The sequence below is a fragment of the Panicum virgatum genome, chromosome 9N, assembly GCF_016808335.1.
Source record: "Panicum virgatum strain AP13 chromosome 9N, P.virgatum_v5, whole genome shotgun sequence".
NCBI classification, from domain to species: Eukaryota; Viridiplantae; Streptophyta; class Magnoliopsida; order Poales; family Poaceae; genus Panicum; species Panicum virgatum.
The window spans coordinates 45,495,038-45,510,827 of NC_053153.1; the positions used below are offsets into that span (position 1 = coordinate 45,495,038).

Here is a 15,790-nt window from a genome sequence, read left to right on the forward strand (position 1 = left end):
ATGTGATTGTTTATCTAGTCGACACACTAATAGAAAACAAGCTATCAGCCCACCCAAATATATATCGGTATGAACTAGACCTAAAGGTGTCAATTGGTGATTTTTAGGTGCGCCTCCAACTCTCTTTAGTTCAAAATCTTGGACGACTTCTTTAAAGTGAGATCTCATTTTGAACTAGTACAAAATTTTAAATTAAAAAGAGTTGGAGGTGCACTTAAGGGTCACTAATTACACCCCTAACTAGACCTAATATTAATGCTAGACCTGATATATATGGTCCCATTGCTAATTAACACTTATTCAAATGGTGTTAGTTCCAGGGCCATTTAGGAGCCAGATAAACAAACACGCATCCTAAAGCTACATCCCGGTCGACGGATGGATGTTCTAGGCAGTTGCCCTTGGGGGCACAAAATCCACTATCACCATGACACAATTCCGTACCAAAGTACCAAACGGCCACCTGAAAAGAGGCTCCTCATTTCTTAACATCCCACAGTGGAGAAGACGGCAAGAGGAAGGGCCCCCGCCATTTCTTAACTCCAGCTGCGCGCCGGCTGCTCGCAGCCAGTGCTCAGCCACCCAGAATCGCTGGGCTGTTTTGTATCCCGTGCGTTGGCATCGAAACAGAAACACCACCGCAGTCCGCAAGCTGATGCTTTGAAAATGACAGACGTCTCATGTGCCTGTTTCTAGTTAATTGCTGAACAATAGGGTATTGTCAAATATAAATACCACAACGAGGATTGTAATGAACTTTAGGAGCAAAACAGAGGGCGTTTTACAACTGAAATTTATCTTAAATAATCCATGGTAATTAAATACACGTGGATCAGTTATGTACATCGCTCAGATACATGATGGACAAATTAATAATCAGAACTAAGAATTTTACATGGTTGTCACAAAAATGTAATTCTCGATCGTTGGATCTGGGGATCCCTGACAGGAAGATTATATCCCTGACAGCAATGCCAAAGAAATTCACCTAATCCTGATGGACGGCCCACTGCGTGATTCACGACGAACCTTGACCTTTTGTTGCATGCTGATCCAGCCAAGAGATTATATCATTGAGAACTTGGAAAATTGTATCATCTGGCTCACCTTCCAATATGGCGTGGTATGCACCTTTGTAGAGGCACAGCTTCTTGTCTTGGCTCTTTGCTTTCTCATACAGAGCTTTACTCACGGCCGGGTCAGTAACCAAATCAGCCTCGCCGTGTAATATTATCATGGGCAGAGAAACCTGTGAAAGATGAAGCAGGCGTCAACCACCAAGATACTGAAACAGCAACGGTATACATCAATAGACCACCAGCAATACCATATTCTAGTTAAAACTTGTCTTCAAAACAGAACACTTATTTATTATAAAGGCAAGTGTTATCTGATCACACCTATCTATTTCCATAATGTTATGCCAAAGCATTAATTCTGTTAGGGGCCGTTTGGATCCTCTCATTTTGGAGGAACTCAAATCTACTTAGGGTGTGTTTGGTTGGGCTGTAGCTTCTGGAAAAGCTGCGGTGGGCTGTGGCAGTAGAAAAAGCGGCTGTGCAGAACTGGCTGTAGAAAAAGCAGAAGACTGTTTGGTAGAGTAGCTGTGGCTTTGGGAAAATCTACAAACAGACCCCACATGTCATTCACACTACACACCACTCAGACCTTTCCATCTCTCACTGACGAGTGGGGTCCACTCGTCATCTTCTTCCATCTTTCTCCAAGAGCAACAACACGAGCAGGGGATAGAGGAGCTGGGGCTGGGCAGAGTTGCCGGTGAGCCGCTGCGCCGGCAAGCAGCTGCGCCAAGCGCACCGCCGCCACGGGCAGCCCCACCCGGCGATGCTGTCCACAGCCCCGCCCGCCGCCATGCGTGCCGCCGGCGGCCGCGGCCCCACGCGCCACCACGCTCGCCGCCCTGTGCCCCACGGCGGCGGCCGCCCCCGCAGATAACCCCTCCTCCCGAGCACGAGAGGGAGGATACCGTACCGCACCCGCTTGGGGATCGCGCTCCACCCGCCGCCGTAGCCGTCATCGCCGTCATTGTCCAATCTCGAGGAGGCCCTCCCCCTCGATGGCCGCCTCCTCCATCCAAGCGCCGCCGCCGCGCCCTCCTCGCCCAGGGGCGGCGCCGGCCCCGCCGGGTGCGCCGCCGCTGCCGCCGGCACGGGAGGAGGGGCTCTTGGCGCTGGCGGAGAAGCGGGAGGAGTCCCAGGGTCTTGTCCTCGCCGTCGTCGTGGCTCAGCGACTGCACGTAGTAGGCCGCGCGCGGCGGGGACGACGGCTCCATGCTCGACGTCACCTCCGAGTCCGTCTTGGCATGCCGGTGCGGTGGCGAGGCCTGCTGCTGCTGCTGCTGCTGCTGCCACTGCAATATTTTCGCGGTCGCAGCGCTAGGAGCGCGCTGGGGCTGGGTCAGCGGGGGTACAAGCAGAGTGGTGCGTCGGAAGGGAGGAAGTCGCCGGAGAAGAGAGGCTCCGGCCACGGCTCACCATCGCTATAGGGAGGAGAGAGAGCGACGAAAAATAGAACGCGAATCGGTACCTACATAATGAGTGGCAGGTGGGTAATTTTTTGATCCAAAAGCCAGTGAAAGCAGGGATCCAGGTGCTTTCTAATTTGTACTAGATAAAAGCTACTTTTGGCTGACTTTGGATGGCAGCCAACCCCTTTGGTTGGACTGTTGGCTTTTGGAGGCAAAAGCCACAGCCAAAAGCTCAACCAAACACACCCTTAATAAACTAGGCTATTTAGCTTAAAATTTGATATCCCACCACTTTCCAAAGTTTAGATATAAGCCTATCCTAAATTCATTGGGTGGGAGATGGAAATTGATTCTATATACCACCAAGTTATGCTTCTATTCCGTAACTTATAGCACGCTCTTTAGGGCATCCGTAGTAAAGAGAATATGGGGGTCTTAAGCCTTCTTAAGGTCGACCATATAAGTTATCAGGTTGACCTCAAGATCGACCTTAGGCACAAAAAGGTTGAGGTCGGCTTTAAGCTAAAGACCCTGTCTTATAGATTAAAATAAGATTTTCGCAGCCTGCTAGCAATGGGAAGTTCCCGGCGCGGCGACGTTTGCTTCTCTTATGGGCCACGTGCAGACTTTTTTTATTTTCATGATAGGACCCACCTTAAAGCCGGGAGCTGGCCTCATACATAACACAAAGGGGCCTTATCATCATGTGGGGCCCAGCTAAGGTCCATCCGACCATATATGCTACTGATGCCCTTAGCTCACTCCTCTATAGTAGAAATATAGCACATAAGTAAATTCCTCATTTGGCTAACAATAGTATACAAATATATTCCATATATAATCATATTAGCTTAATAGATTTGTGTCTAAATTATAATTATCAGAATGGAATTCAACTCCCTCCTTCCAAACGGGGCCTTAAGGGTATGAGTCCTTTTTGTATTCCTATTTCACTGCTCTGATACTCTCTCTATATTGCCCTCTTGTGGCTATTATTCAGGACACCTGCTATTCATAACCTGGTACAAAGACAAACTAGAAGTTTTTTTCATGGGTCTTCCCTAGTTGTTCCTGTTTTTACCACTACATGCTTTCATGCAACCCACCACCAACTAGTATACGGCTAAAAGCATGAATGGAAGCAAGGCATTTCCTTCAGCACTAAATATAGATCATCATTGGATCTGTGCAGTCACAGCAAGGTGAGGGATATCTACATATAAACAAGTGCATGAACTGACAGTTGAAAGTAACACACTGAACATGGAAACCATCTAATATAGCATGCAAGACATGTATAACTCAAGTAACTGGAGAAAAACAAATATGAGCCACATACTTCTTCCAGACGTCTTTCTATTTCTTGTGTCGTATTCAGCATCTCCAAAGCTGTCCGGAGCCTTGGTTTATCCTTGTAGGCGATCACATTGAATGAACACTGCATTGGTCAGTGAACTAATAAGTACACTCTAATAGCAAGGTATAACAAAAATTTGCATTGATTGAGTAAATAAATATTTCAAAGAACCAAACTGATTTCTTTTAAGCACAAAAAAACACTAACAGCACCTAAAAATCCATATTCGTACATCCTCCAGGATTGCTCTAAGACAAAAGTAGAAGCAGTAATAGAACCATACGGTCCCCTTATGTCACAAATAATTTGTTATACTGATCACTGGAAAAGATAAGAATGCCTAGTCATTTTAGGTGGAGTCAGAAGCAATGTTAAATGGATCATATTCTTAATTTGTAACATGTCATTATCTCCAAAAATTCATGACCTAACAAAGAATGTGCAAGGCAGTCAAAACGGAAGAAAAGAAGGAAATACTACAATTGGATGAAAGGGTCCAATATTAGTTTCAAAGATTTCAACATGACAGACAGACAGACACTGACCTGCTCCTGTTTCTTCTTCTCTTTGAATGCCAACTCAGCTAAATCCTTTTGAGGAACAAGCTTTTCTTTGGGCAAAAGTTTGGCCATAAAAATTAGAACTTGCCGAACAGGCCAAGGTGGAACCACATCATCTGCAATCTATTGAAACAATCTTGTGAATATTCCCTCCATCCTAAAAAGAATGGCAGAATGCAACTCTCGCTTCCCGAGGAGTCAAATAATTTCAAATTAGACCAAATTTATACAAAATAATATTAACATTTATATTACAAAATAAGTATTAATAGATTAATGAGTACTTCGACAAGTTGTTTAATGGGGAGAGTGAGAGCCCTACCCTTGAGTTAGATGACTCTTTTGACGATACCAACAGACGTTTTGTGAGGAGAATTCAGGAGGTAGAGATCGGGGATGCTTTGAAGAGGATGAAGAGAGGTAAAGCGATGGGCCCTGATGGTATTCCCATTGAGGTGTGGAGATGCCTAGGAGATAGAGCAATAGTATGGTTAACTAAGCTTTTTAATCTCATTTTTCGGTCAAACAAGATGCCGGAAGAATGGAGGAGAAGTATATTAGTACATATCTTCAAAAACAAGGGCGATGTTCAAAGTTGTACTAACTACTGTGGGATTAAGCTGATGAGCCATACGATTCGCCTAAGAAGAGTGACAAGTGTGACCCAAAACCAATTTGGGTTCATGCCTGAAAGGTCAACCATGGAGGCGATTTTCTTAATACGGCAATTGATGGAGAGATAGGGAGCAGAAGAAGGACTTGCACATGGTCTTCATTGACCTTGAGAAGGCATATGACAAAGTACCGAGAAATGTCATGTGGTGGGTTTTGGAGAAGCACAAAGTCCCAACTAAATACATTACCCTCATTAAGGATATGTACAAGGATGCGACGACGTTTGTCCAGACATGTGATGGCAACACCACTGACTTTCCTATTAACATAGGCCTACACCAGGGGTCAGCATTGAGCCCTTATTTATTTGCTTTAGTGATGGATGAGGTCACAAGGGATATACAAGGTGAGATCCCTTGGTGTATGCTCTTTGCTGATGATGTGGTGCTAGTTGACGAGAGTAGGGCAGGGGTTAATAGGAAGTTAGAGCTGTGGAGACGCACGTTAGAGTCGAAAGGGTTCAGACTTATTAGAACCAAGACCGCGTATATGATGTGCGATTTCAGCGCGACTAGGCATGAGGGAGGAGACGTTAGTCTAGATGGGCAAGTGGTGGTCCAGAAGGATACTTTTCGGTATTTAAGATCGATGCTACAAAAGGATGACGACATTGATGAAAATGTTAGGCATATAATTTCAGCTGGTTGATTGAAATGGCGGCAAGCTTTTGGCGTCCTTTGTGACAAGAGGGTGCCACAAAAGCTAAAAGGCAAATTCTATAGGACAGTAATTCGTCCGACGATGTTATACGGTGCTGAATGTTGGCCTACAAAAAGGCGACATGTCCAGCAACTGAGTGTAGCAGAGATACGGATGTTGCGGTGGTTTTGCGGGCACATAAGGAGGGATAGAGTCCGGAACGAAATTATTCGGGATAGGGTCGGGGTGGCACCAATTGAGGAGAAACTTACCCAGCATCGGCTGAGATGGTTTGGACATGTCCAACGAAGGCCTCCTGAGGCACCGGTGCGTAATGGGGTTCTTGAGCGGGTCGATAATGTAAAGAGGGGTAGATGTAGACCTAAACTGACGTGGGATGAGTCGGTTAAGAGAGACCTTAAGGATTGGAATATCTCTAAAGAGATAGCTTTGGATAGGAGCGCTTGGAGACTAGCTATCAATGTGTCTGAACCTTGAACTTATTTCTTTCGGGTTTCATCTCTAGTCTACCCCAACTTGCTTGGGAAAAAAGGCTATGTTGTTGTTGTAAATATTATTAGATTAATCATGTAATATATTATCATACTAAATCTATTTGGAGACATAAATGTTAGTAATTTTTTGTATAGCCAAACTTGAAATTGTTTGACTCCTCGGGAACCGAGAGTTACATTCTTTTTGGGACAGGACGGAGGGAATAAGTGATAAGCCATTAACTTACATAGATAACATTCTACACAAGGTTTTAAAAAACGCTAGACCCTAGGTGAACGCTAGCCTATGGTTTAGAGTTTTTTGTGATTAAACGTCTTTTGTGATTAAACGATACTGTGATTAAACGCAACGCTAGGCCAAAGTTTAGCGTTTAATCAAGATTAAACATAGTTTTAAAACGTTTTTTAAAACAGGGATTCTACATAAATATAACTACCTTGCACATGGGTGCAACTAGTATTGCACCATTCCAATCATTTGGTTGCTTGAAGTGAACCTTCAATGCAACTGCTCCACCCATAGATTGACCAAATAGAAAGCTCGGCAGACCACTATGTTCAGGATTTCCTAACAAGAAGAAAAAAGAACATGTTTACAGTCTAATGATAATCTTTTAGTTAAGAATTCTTTGTCACAAAAGTATGCAACCGTTCCTGAAGATCATGTTGAAACAGCATGAGTTACTAGTAAGATCACTGCTACAGCATACCTTTGACCTTAGCGAAGTGTTCAGCTACGTCGTCAACAAGAGTATCAAAACTTGGAATATATCCATGAAGTCCTTCCGAAAGACCAAAGCCAGGGTAGTCAAGTGCAAATACTCCATATCCAGCTGAAGCAATCTTCCTAGCTACCCCTAAAGTAAAAAAGAAAAAAAACTATTCAAAATATGTAACAAAAGCAACAAATCAGATAAACTGAAGCATTACAAGCATCGTACAGGAAAAGCTAACCATCAAGGAAGAAGGTACAGGTGTCTCCATAACCATGACAGAGACAAACAATTGCTTTCATGCAATGATTCTCTGGGAACCAACATTTCGAGAAAATCTCCACGCCCCTAGAGTTCCGCTCATATGACTGTAAAAGGGAAAAAAATCAATGATGAATAATTAATCAACAAGCTGGATTAAACTTGTAGAGAGATAGAGGGAATAGGAAAACACCGCACACCCTATGCGGGGGGGGGGGGGTGACCTCTCATTATATAGCCAATGTGACTTGCAATACAAGAAGATGTACATGCCCGACATGGGCCGCCCAATATGGGCCTACACGCCCAATATGGGCCTCAAGTATACGCACACAGCTATACACTCTATCACCCGCCCTCAGTCGAAGCATCAGGATTCCGGATGCAAAGGCTGGACCGAAAATCCTGAAATAGCTGCACAGGAAGTCCCTTCGTCATGATATCAGCGAACTGATATTGTGACGGCACATGAAGAACACGAACTTCGCCGAGAGCCACCTTCTCGCGAACGAAGTGGATGTCGATCTCAATGTGCTTGGTACGGCGGTGGTGGACCGGATTGGCAGTCATGTAGACGGCGCTGACGTTGTCGCAGTAGACCACGGTAGCTACCTTCAACAGGACATGAAGTTCCTGAAGGAGTTGGCGCAGCCAGCAACACTCGGCGACCACATGAGCAACAACCCGGTACTCGGCCTCCGCACTGGACCGGGACACCGTGGTTTGTCGCTTGGACGACCAGGACACCAAGCTGTCGCCAAGGAAGACGCAGAAGCCTGATGTAGAGCGGCGGGAGTCGGGGCAGCCTGCCCAGTCGGCGTCGGAGTAGGCGATCAGCTTGTCAACCGACCCAGTGCCGATGTGGAGGCCGGCTGACAGGGAGCCCTTCACATAGCGAAGGATGCGCTTGATCAGCGCAAGGTGAGGTTCCCGAGGGTCATGCATGAACAGACAGACTTGCTGTACTGCATATGCGAGATCCGGACGCGTCAGGGTCAGGTACTGGAGAGCGCCGGCGAGGCTCCGGTACTCAGAGGGGTCGGCGACAGGAGGACCCTCGGTAGCCGAGAGCTTGGCATGAGTGTCAACAGGTGTCGACGTCGAGTGACACTCGGCCATGCCTGCCCGCTGGAGAAGATCCAACGCGTACTGGCGCTGGCTGAGGAACAGCCCGTCGGAGGAGCGCGTGACGGAGATCCCAAGGAAGTGGTGCAGCTCTCCGAGGTCCGTCATGGCGAACTCGGAGTGAAGACGAGCTGTGATTCGCCGGAGCAAGTCCGACGAAGAAGCCGTGAGGATGATGTCATCGACGTACACCAGTAAGTAGGCGGTGGCGCTTCCCTCTTGAAGAACAAAGAGGGAGGTGTCGGTGGCAGAGGCGACGAAACCCAGGTGGCGAAGGTAGGTAGCAAAACGCTGGTACCATGCCCGCGGAGCCTGCTTCAGACCATAAAGAGAGCGCTGCAGCAAGCAAACATGGTCAGGATGAGCAGGGTCGACGAAGCCAGGAGGCTGCTGACTGTAGACGATCTCCTCCAAGCGTCCGTGAAGGAAGGCATTCTTCACATCGAACTGGTGTATCGGCCAGTGTCGTGAAGTAGCGATGCTGAGGACAACCCGGATCGTGGCAGGCTTGACGACGGGGCTGAACGTCTCGCCGTAGTCGACGCCGTGTCGCTGGGTGAAGCCGCGAACAACCCAGCGAGCCTTGTGACGGGCAAGTGTGCCGTCGGAGTGGTATTTATGTTTATAAATCCACTTGCCCGTCACAATATTGGCACCAGGAGGCTTGGGAACGAGCCGCCAAGTGTCATTGTCGACGAGCGCCTGGTACTCCTCAGCCATGGCAGCCCGCCACTGTGGATCTGCCAGAGCAGTCCTGTAGTTCCCCGGGATCGGGGAGATGGCAGTGGCGACGAAGGCCATCTGAGCCGTAGGAGCTAGAGGCGGTGGTGGTGGAGGGAAGCCGTAGCGCTCAACAGGCCGCAGGGAGCCTGTCTGAGACCGCGTCATAGGCCGGCTGACTGAAGCCGGCGGTGGAGGTGGCGGAGGAGGCGGTGGAGGGGCCGCCACAGGAGGCGCAGCTGGACCAGCAGCAGCGGGCGCAGGTGCCGGTGCAGCTGCAGGAGCCCTCGGTGCTCGACGCCGAGTGTACACCCGGAGTGGAGGAGGGGCGACTGGAGCTGGGGGTGGGCTGGCCGGAGCTGCGGCCGGCACGTGGCCGACAACCGGCCCAACCTGGAGGACAGCAGGGTCCTCGAAGAGCTCCTCCAGGTGAGCACGGGGCCGCGGCTGCTCGACGTCGACAAGCGACGGAGCGACCGCAGTAGGAGCCGCTGCTGCAGTGCGAGGCACCGGTGCGGCGTGACCTGAAAGAAAAAAGTCCAGAGAGCTCGGAGGCACACTGGATGGGTCAGCACTGAACGGAAAACAGGTCTCGTCGAACACAACATGGCGAGAGATGATGATCCGCCGAGTAGTGAGGTCGAGACAGCGGTACCCCTTGTGGGAGGAAGGATAACCGAGGAAGACACAAGCTGTGGAACGAGGAGCAAGCTTGTGTTTGGCGGTGGCAGTCATGTTGGGATAGCACAGACAGCCGAAAATGCGAAGATGAGCGTAGTCGGGTGGCTGGCGGTGTAGCAGCTCATAGGGAACACTGTTCTGAACAGCAGAGGAGGGGCGCCGGTTAAGGAGGTAGGTCGCCGTAGCGAGGGCCTCGGCCCAATACTTGGGCGGCATGCCGGCATGAATGAGCAGGGTGCGAATGCTATTGTTGAGGGTTCGAAGAACGCGCTCGGCTTTGCCATTCTGCTGGGAGGTGTAAGGGCACGAGAGACGTAGGTGAATGCCGCGGGATGCAAAGAAGGTGGCGAGAGCATTGTTAACAAACTCAGTGCCGTTATCAGCCTGAACAGCTCTAACGGGAAGGCCGAACTGTGTCTGGGCAAAGCTGCAGAAGTTGGTTAGATGACCAGCAACCTCGGACTTGTGAACAAGAGGAAAAGTCCAGCAAAAATGAGTAAAATCATCAAGAACGACGAGGTAATACTGAGCACCCGAAATACTCGCTACAGGAGAGGTCCAGACATCACAGTGAACTAGTTCGAAAGGCATAGTGCTGATAGAACTAGAGGTACTAAACGGCAGACGCACATGCTTGCCAAGTTGACATGAATGACAAAAAGGATGCCTAGATTTATTACACTGGATGGAAGCATTATTTCTAAGCAACTCTATGGTGGCGACCCCAGGATGACCAAGACGCTGATGCCAGAGACTGGTGGAGATGGCGAGACTGGCGTGTGGAGCTGCAGGGCTGGCGGGGATGGTGTACAGGCCGTCGGAGCTATTGCAGCGAAGAATCACGCGACTGGTCGGGATATCCTTAACAGAAAAACCAAGGGCGTCAAATTCAATAGTGCAATTGTTGTCTTTGGTGAACTGGCGAACTGAAAGTAAGTTGCGCACTAGAGAAGGGACAACAAGAACATTATGAAGAGAAAAATTTGACGCGTGGGTGGGTAGGTATGAGCTGCCATGACTGGAAACCGGGATGGTCTGACCATTGCCCACGGTGATGAAAGGATGAGAGGGGGGATGGCGGGAGAGAAGTATACCATCCGACGAGTGCATGTGGGAGGTCGCGCCAGAGTCCATGACCCAGGAGTTGGAGTTCTGGAGCGCCATCTGGTTCAGGGCGGCAATTAGGCCGGCCTGATCCCACATCTGAGGGGTGGAGACTTGAGCCGGAGCGAACGCGGTGTGCGCTTGGGGGTTGGCGCCAAGGAGGCCGGGCGTGCGCCCGCCCTGCACGCCCTGCCACCCGCCGTGGCCGCTGGACCACCCGCCCTGGCCGCCTTGCCAGGAGCCGCCGGCTTGCTGACCCGTGGGACCCTGAGGGGCGTACGGGTTGAAGTAGACCCAGGGTCCCATTGGACGGTACTGTCCCCCCTGTGGGGTGCCCTGCAGGACGCCGGTCTGCGGGCCGCCGGTGCCCTTGCCTCCTTGGCCACCAGATCGGCGACCCTTGCTGCCGCCTTTGCCGCCCTTCTGCTTGGGCGCGCCGCTACCTCCGATGTCCCCGCCCTTGCTGCTACCGCCCGTAGCAACCCCCGCGAAGGAGGAGCGGCAAGAGGGGCTGGTACAGCAGGCGGTGGTGGAGGCGACGAGGGCAGTGGCCACCGTGTTCTTCGCGTCGTTGGCGAGGCGCAGCTCTTTGAGGGAGAGCAGCTCGTGGGCACGCGTGAAGGGCGGAAGAACCGTGGCGTTGGCGATGTCGTCGGCGGTGCAGTCGAAGCGAGGGTTGAGGCCGCGCAGAAGGCTGAGAACGAGCTGGGAGTCGGTGATGGGGTTGCCGACCTATCGAAGGGCAGCAGCCTTCGACTTGAGGCGCTGGCAGTACTCGTCGATGGTGGAGTCGCCCTGCTTGAGAGTGTGGAACTCCTCGAGCAGGAAGACAGCGCGGGAGGCCGTGTTGGTGCGGAACAGGGCCTCGATCGCGACCCAGAGTTGGCGCGCGGTCTGGTTCTCATCGGTGATGGCGAGGTCGAGGACGGAGTCGTCGACGGTGCCGAAGATCCAGCTGCGCACGCAGCACTCCGCGACGTCCCAATCTGGGTTGTCGGGCTGTGCTGCGGTGCCGTCGATGTGGCGGCGGAGGCTGAATTTGCCGCACAACGCCGTGAAGAACGACGCCCACTTGGAGTGGTTGCCGCTCTTCATGTCTAGGGTCACGGGAACGTGAGCCTTGACGTTGACGGTGGTGTAGGGGTGGACGACGATGGCCTGTGTTGGTGCGGTAGGGAGCACAGGCGCGGAGGCGTCCGATCTGGCGGCGCCGGAGGAGGAGGAGAGGCTCATGGCGGCGGCTCTGGATCAGATTGATCCAGGGGCGGCGGCCTGCTGGTGGGCGCGACGCGAGGGGATCGCGGCGCGAGGGAAGGAGCGGCGCCCTAGGGTAGGGCGCGCAGGGAGGGGAGGGCTGCGCCCTAGGGTAGGGCGCAGAGAAGGGAGAGATGCGGCGCCAGGAGGCGGCGCACTAGGGCAGAGAGGTGGGGCGCAAGGGGGGAACCCTAGCGCAGGGGGAGCGGAAGCGGAAGGTCGATCGTTGCCTTCTCTTGATACCATGTAGAGAGATAGAGGGAATAGGAAAACACCGCACACCCTATGCGGGGGTGACCTCTCATTATATAGCCAATGTGACTTGCAATACAAGAAGATGTACATGCCCGACATGGGCCGCCCAATATGGGCCTACACGCCCAATATGGGCCTCAAGTATACGCACACAGCTATACACTCTATCAAAACTCATAAAGAAAGATCCAAATGGTGTGTCATCATGCTCTCAAATACCATTGAGCAAAGAAACACGTTTTGCATAGCATATTACCATGTTAAAACAACTTGCAGACCAGAAAAAATGATCTATAAAATAGCAAAATCCTGAAGGTTCATCACTTTCGCAAAATCCTAGCAAAGCATAGGAGAAACTAGTGTATGTATGGGATACACTCTAAGAACTTCAACATTGTAATGCCTTGGAGTTATCTTTTGAAAAACAGATACTGAAACTATCCATATTTCTGTAGGGTCAGCATTTGCCAGAATTACGAAATAAATACACTTGAACGTACATAAAGCGTAACCGCTCGAATGTATCTCATAAATAGAGCATGCACTCAGCACTGGTGAAGAGAAACTAACTCTATATGGCATAAATAATTTTGTGTAGAAATAGGTGACATAAATTTAAAAATTGCAGTAGTTAAGTTCAGGGATCTCATTATTAGGGCGACACCGTATAGTTATGAACAGTACCTCCTTTGTTCCAATGCCACTATATTGTCCCTGCAGCATAAAATGAATGCAAGTGAGAGATTATTAATGGCATTAAATAGCTCAAAAAGAGTGTTCAAAAAAGCCAGAACCATGTCCTGAATTTTGTATGCATATTTTTATAAGAACACAACATATATTTTTCCAAAAAACACGTTTGCATTGCAGGCTTGTTTACGCGAACAAGTACACAAAACGCACGAAATCAGAACTTATATTATCTTGCCTAACCAATCCCATGCTGACACGTCACTAAGAAATGTGAAGAACCGAAAAGGAAAGGACATCTGTTTTAGAACATCGTTCCTTGTGGCTCTAAGCAGATAGGCAGAGTAGGGGGTTGACCTTGAAGAGGCAATGGTCGATGCTGAGCTGCACGTCCTTGAATGCCTCGCGGACGCGGCGGCGCTCGGGGGCCTGGTCCAGGCACGCGCCCAGCACCTCCCGCTCCAGCGCCTCGTCCACCAGTCCCTCCCAATTCCTCGGTGCCTGCGCCGGCGGCGTCGCCGCTGCCGACATCGCCGCCGCGCCCGCGGCTCGTGTCGTCGGCCAGCTGGGACGGAACGGGTGGATAGATTCGATTAGTAGATCTGCAGCGGGAGGAAGAGGAGGCGGGAGGAAGGGGAGGGCGAGGGACCGGCGACCCACCAACCGCGGGAAGACGGGAGCAGTGATGAGGGGCGGCGGCGGGAGCACCGGGAGGAAGACCTTCGCGAAGGCCCGCGGCTTTGACGCCATTTATTGTGCCTCCTTTTTTTCTTTTTGGGAAAAGGAAATGAGTTGCGAGCACACGCCATCAAACTTTTTTCCTTTTTCTTTGCTTGTTCGGTGTTGTTTTACGTCACCGGAACCGGAACCCAGCTGTTCCTAGTCTCTAGCATTTGCATTTCCTCTTCGAGCAATTCAAAAGGTTTGAGTGAGATTAAAATGGATGGTTGCAACTCCAATCTCAAGTGGATCAAAATTATCCTACCATAATGTAATGACCATACTAATTTAAGATGCTAGTTACATATAAGAGTTGATTAGTTGGCTGGTTCAAGTTGAGCTGAGCTTGTTACAGCAACTCAAGCAGACCCTCTAAACAGTTTTCTATCTCATGTTTAGAGGACTAGACTAAAAAGATATACTCCAACAGACTTTCTATTTGGACCTCTATTTTGAGAAGATCTCCAAATTTACCCGTCCACCATCGATTCCTAGGAAGTCTACTGTGATCCCTCTATTTTGAGAAGATCTCCAAATTTACTCATGCGGAACATACTGAGACCGTGCAAGAGACCAATCACGCCCATATATAAGCTCACGGTGGGCCGGGTTACGTCAGTGTAATGAGAAAATGTTTAGTTATTTGAGAAGCCATCTTATATAAAATAAAAGTGAAAGCTCGTAGTGCAATTATACTGTACTCATTGATAATTTACTTTAAAATATACTAATATCAGTTAACATATCCTAACCATGTGCTAATAGCATCTTTATAATATAAGATGCGCGTTGCGCCACGCGAATCAGAAGAGTGACAATAATTTACTTTAAAATATACTAATATCAGTTAATATATCCTAAGCATGTGCTAATAGCATCTTTATAAGATGCGCGTTGCTCCACGCCTCCACGCGAGTTAGAAGAGTGCAACAATATTTTATATACAAGCCGGAAGTATGTATGACTTTTGCATCTAGTGCATATGCGGCAAAACAAAAGTCCTCTTAGAGCAGCTCCGCATATGAGTTTTGGGGTACTCTTAAATGTTTGAGAAAGATTCTCTAGTCATAGCCTAGAGATAGAGATCAAGCACCATCTTAGCTACGGAGCTTGATTTTGCAACCGGTGCTTCAAATAGAATAATATTTTTTATCCATTGACCATTACAAGCAGTTATTGCATATGTGAACTCTAGCATCTAATAACTACAACTATGCATACAGTTCTACACATCTAGATAGACTCAGTTTGGAGCCAATCCAACCACCATTCTGTTCAAGGATAAAAACATCCCACCACCCTCTCTAGGGGAAAAAGCTACAGCCCAGACACTTCAATGGATTATTCAAACCCATTCAATCCTTCAAATTCTTCTCCTCAAGAGCAAGGAGACACAAGCAACCAATCCACCTAAGGATACTGCTGAGACTCGTTAAATACCAAAATCGCTCTATCGTCAATTTGATCAGAAAATCATAAGACCTATAATTTCTTGCACACATATTTGTTCAGAATAATATCATTTCCACATGTCTAGTAGAATTTAGTGCTATGTAGGGATTTGAGCAGAAACAGGGGGAAAACACACCCTACGTAGCAAGCAGCAAAACATCAAAGGGCCCATGAAAACATGGAAACCGACTTAAGACATCATGGTGCACGGAAAACCGACTTAAGGGCCCCCACAGATTAGCCTCCTGCGAAGGTCGGTGGCCATAGGCGGTTACTCTGGTTCAGCCAACCCCCTTGTTTGCCGAACCAGGAGTGGGCTCCTGGCCCCCCATTTTTCACGTGGCAACTCCTCAGCTCTCCCCGATGCATGCCGCCACCCATTTTACCAGCCTCAAACCGTCTTACCAAGGTTATAAATATGAGGGGAGGGGATCCAAATGAGCAAACATTTTAAATTGCTCATTCTATCATTTCTCTCTCAGTCCAAAGGCTAGTGAAGTTTAGGTTAAAGCAACTCTTCATCGGGTTCTCAAGGTTTCTAGGAGTATTTGGTATGCCTTTAGCTCTTACCTTAAGTATAT

The 15,790-nt window shown here is 49.2% G+C and overlaps 1 protein-coding gene across 2 annotated transcripts; it reads right to left on the minus strand.

The window, feature by feature from the left end:
• Positions 1 to 775: 775 nt before the first annotated feature.
• On the minus strand, positions 776 to 13,861 carry LOC120690642 (caffeoylshikimate esterase-like). Of its 2 annotated transcripts, none has more exons than XM_039973368.1 (9): positions 13,698 to 13,861; positions 13,395 to 13,602; positions 13,032 to 13,061; positions 7,189 to 7,315; positions 6,945 to 7,091; positions 6,672 to 6,802; positions 4,391 to 4,528; positions 3,828 to 3,926; positions 776 to 1,249 (listed from the first exon to the last, which is right to left on the minus strand). In XM_039973368.1, the coding sequence occupies exons 1-9, from the start codon at positions 13,844 to 13,846 to the stop codon at positions 1,019 to 1,021; spliced, it is 1,260 nt and encodes a 419-aa protein (XP_039829302.1). In that variant the 5' UTR covers positions 13,847 to 13,861; the 3' UTR covers positions 776 to 1,018. The 2 variants fall into 2 exon arrangements, with proteins under 2 accessions (XP_039829302.1, XP_039829303.1); XM_039973369.1 differs by having other exon boundaries at positions 13,702 to 13,819.
• Positions 13,862 to 15,790: the final 1,929 nt, after the last annotated feature.

What these genes read in the sequence shown, in the direction of transcription:
- LOC120690642 (XM_039973368.1), bottom strand. Translation starts at nt 13,846, where the DNA reads ATGGCGTGTGCTCGCAACTCATTTCCTTTTCCCAAAAAGAAAAAAAGG. An exon ending in GTGGCATTGGAACAAAGGAG is followed by an intron (nt 7,316 to 13,031) that starts GTACTGTTCATA and finishes TCCCTTTTACAG; the next exon opens with TCATATGAGCGGAACTCTAG. An exon ending in TAGTTGCACCCATGTGCAAG is followed by an intron (nt 4,529 to 6,671) that starts GTAGTTATATTT and finishes TTGTTTCAATAG; the next exon opens with ATTGCAGATGATGTGGTTCC.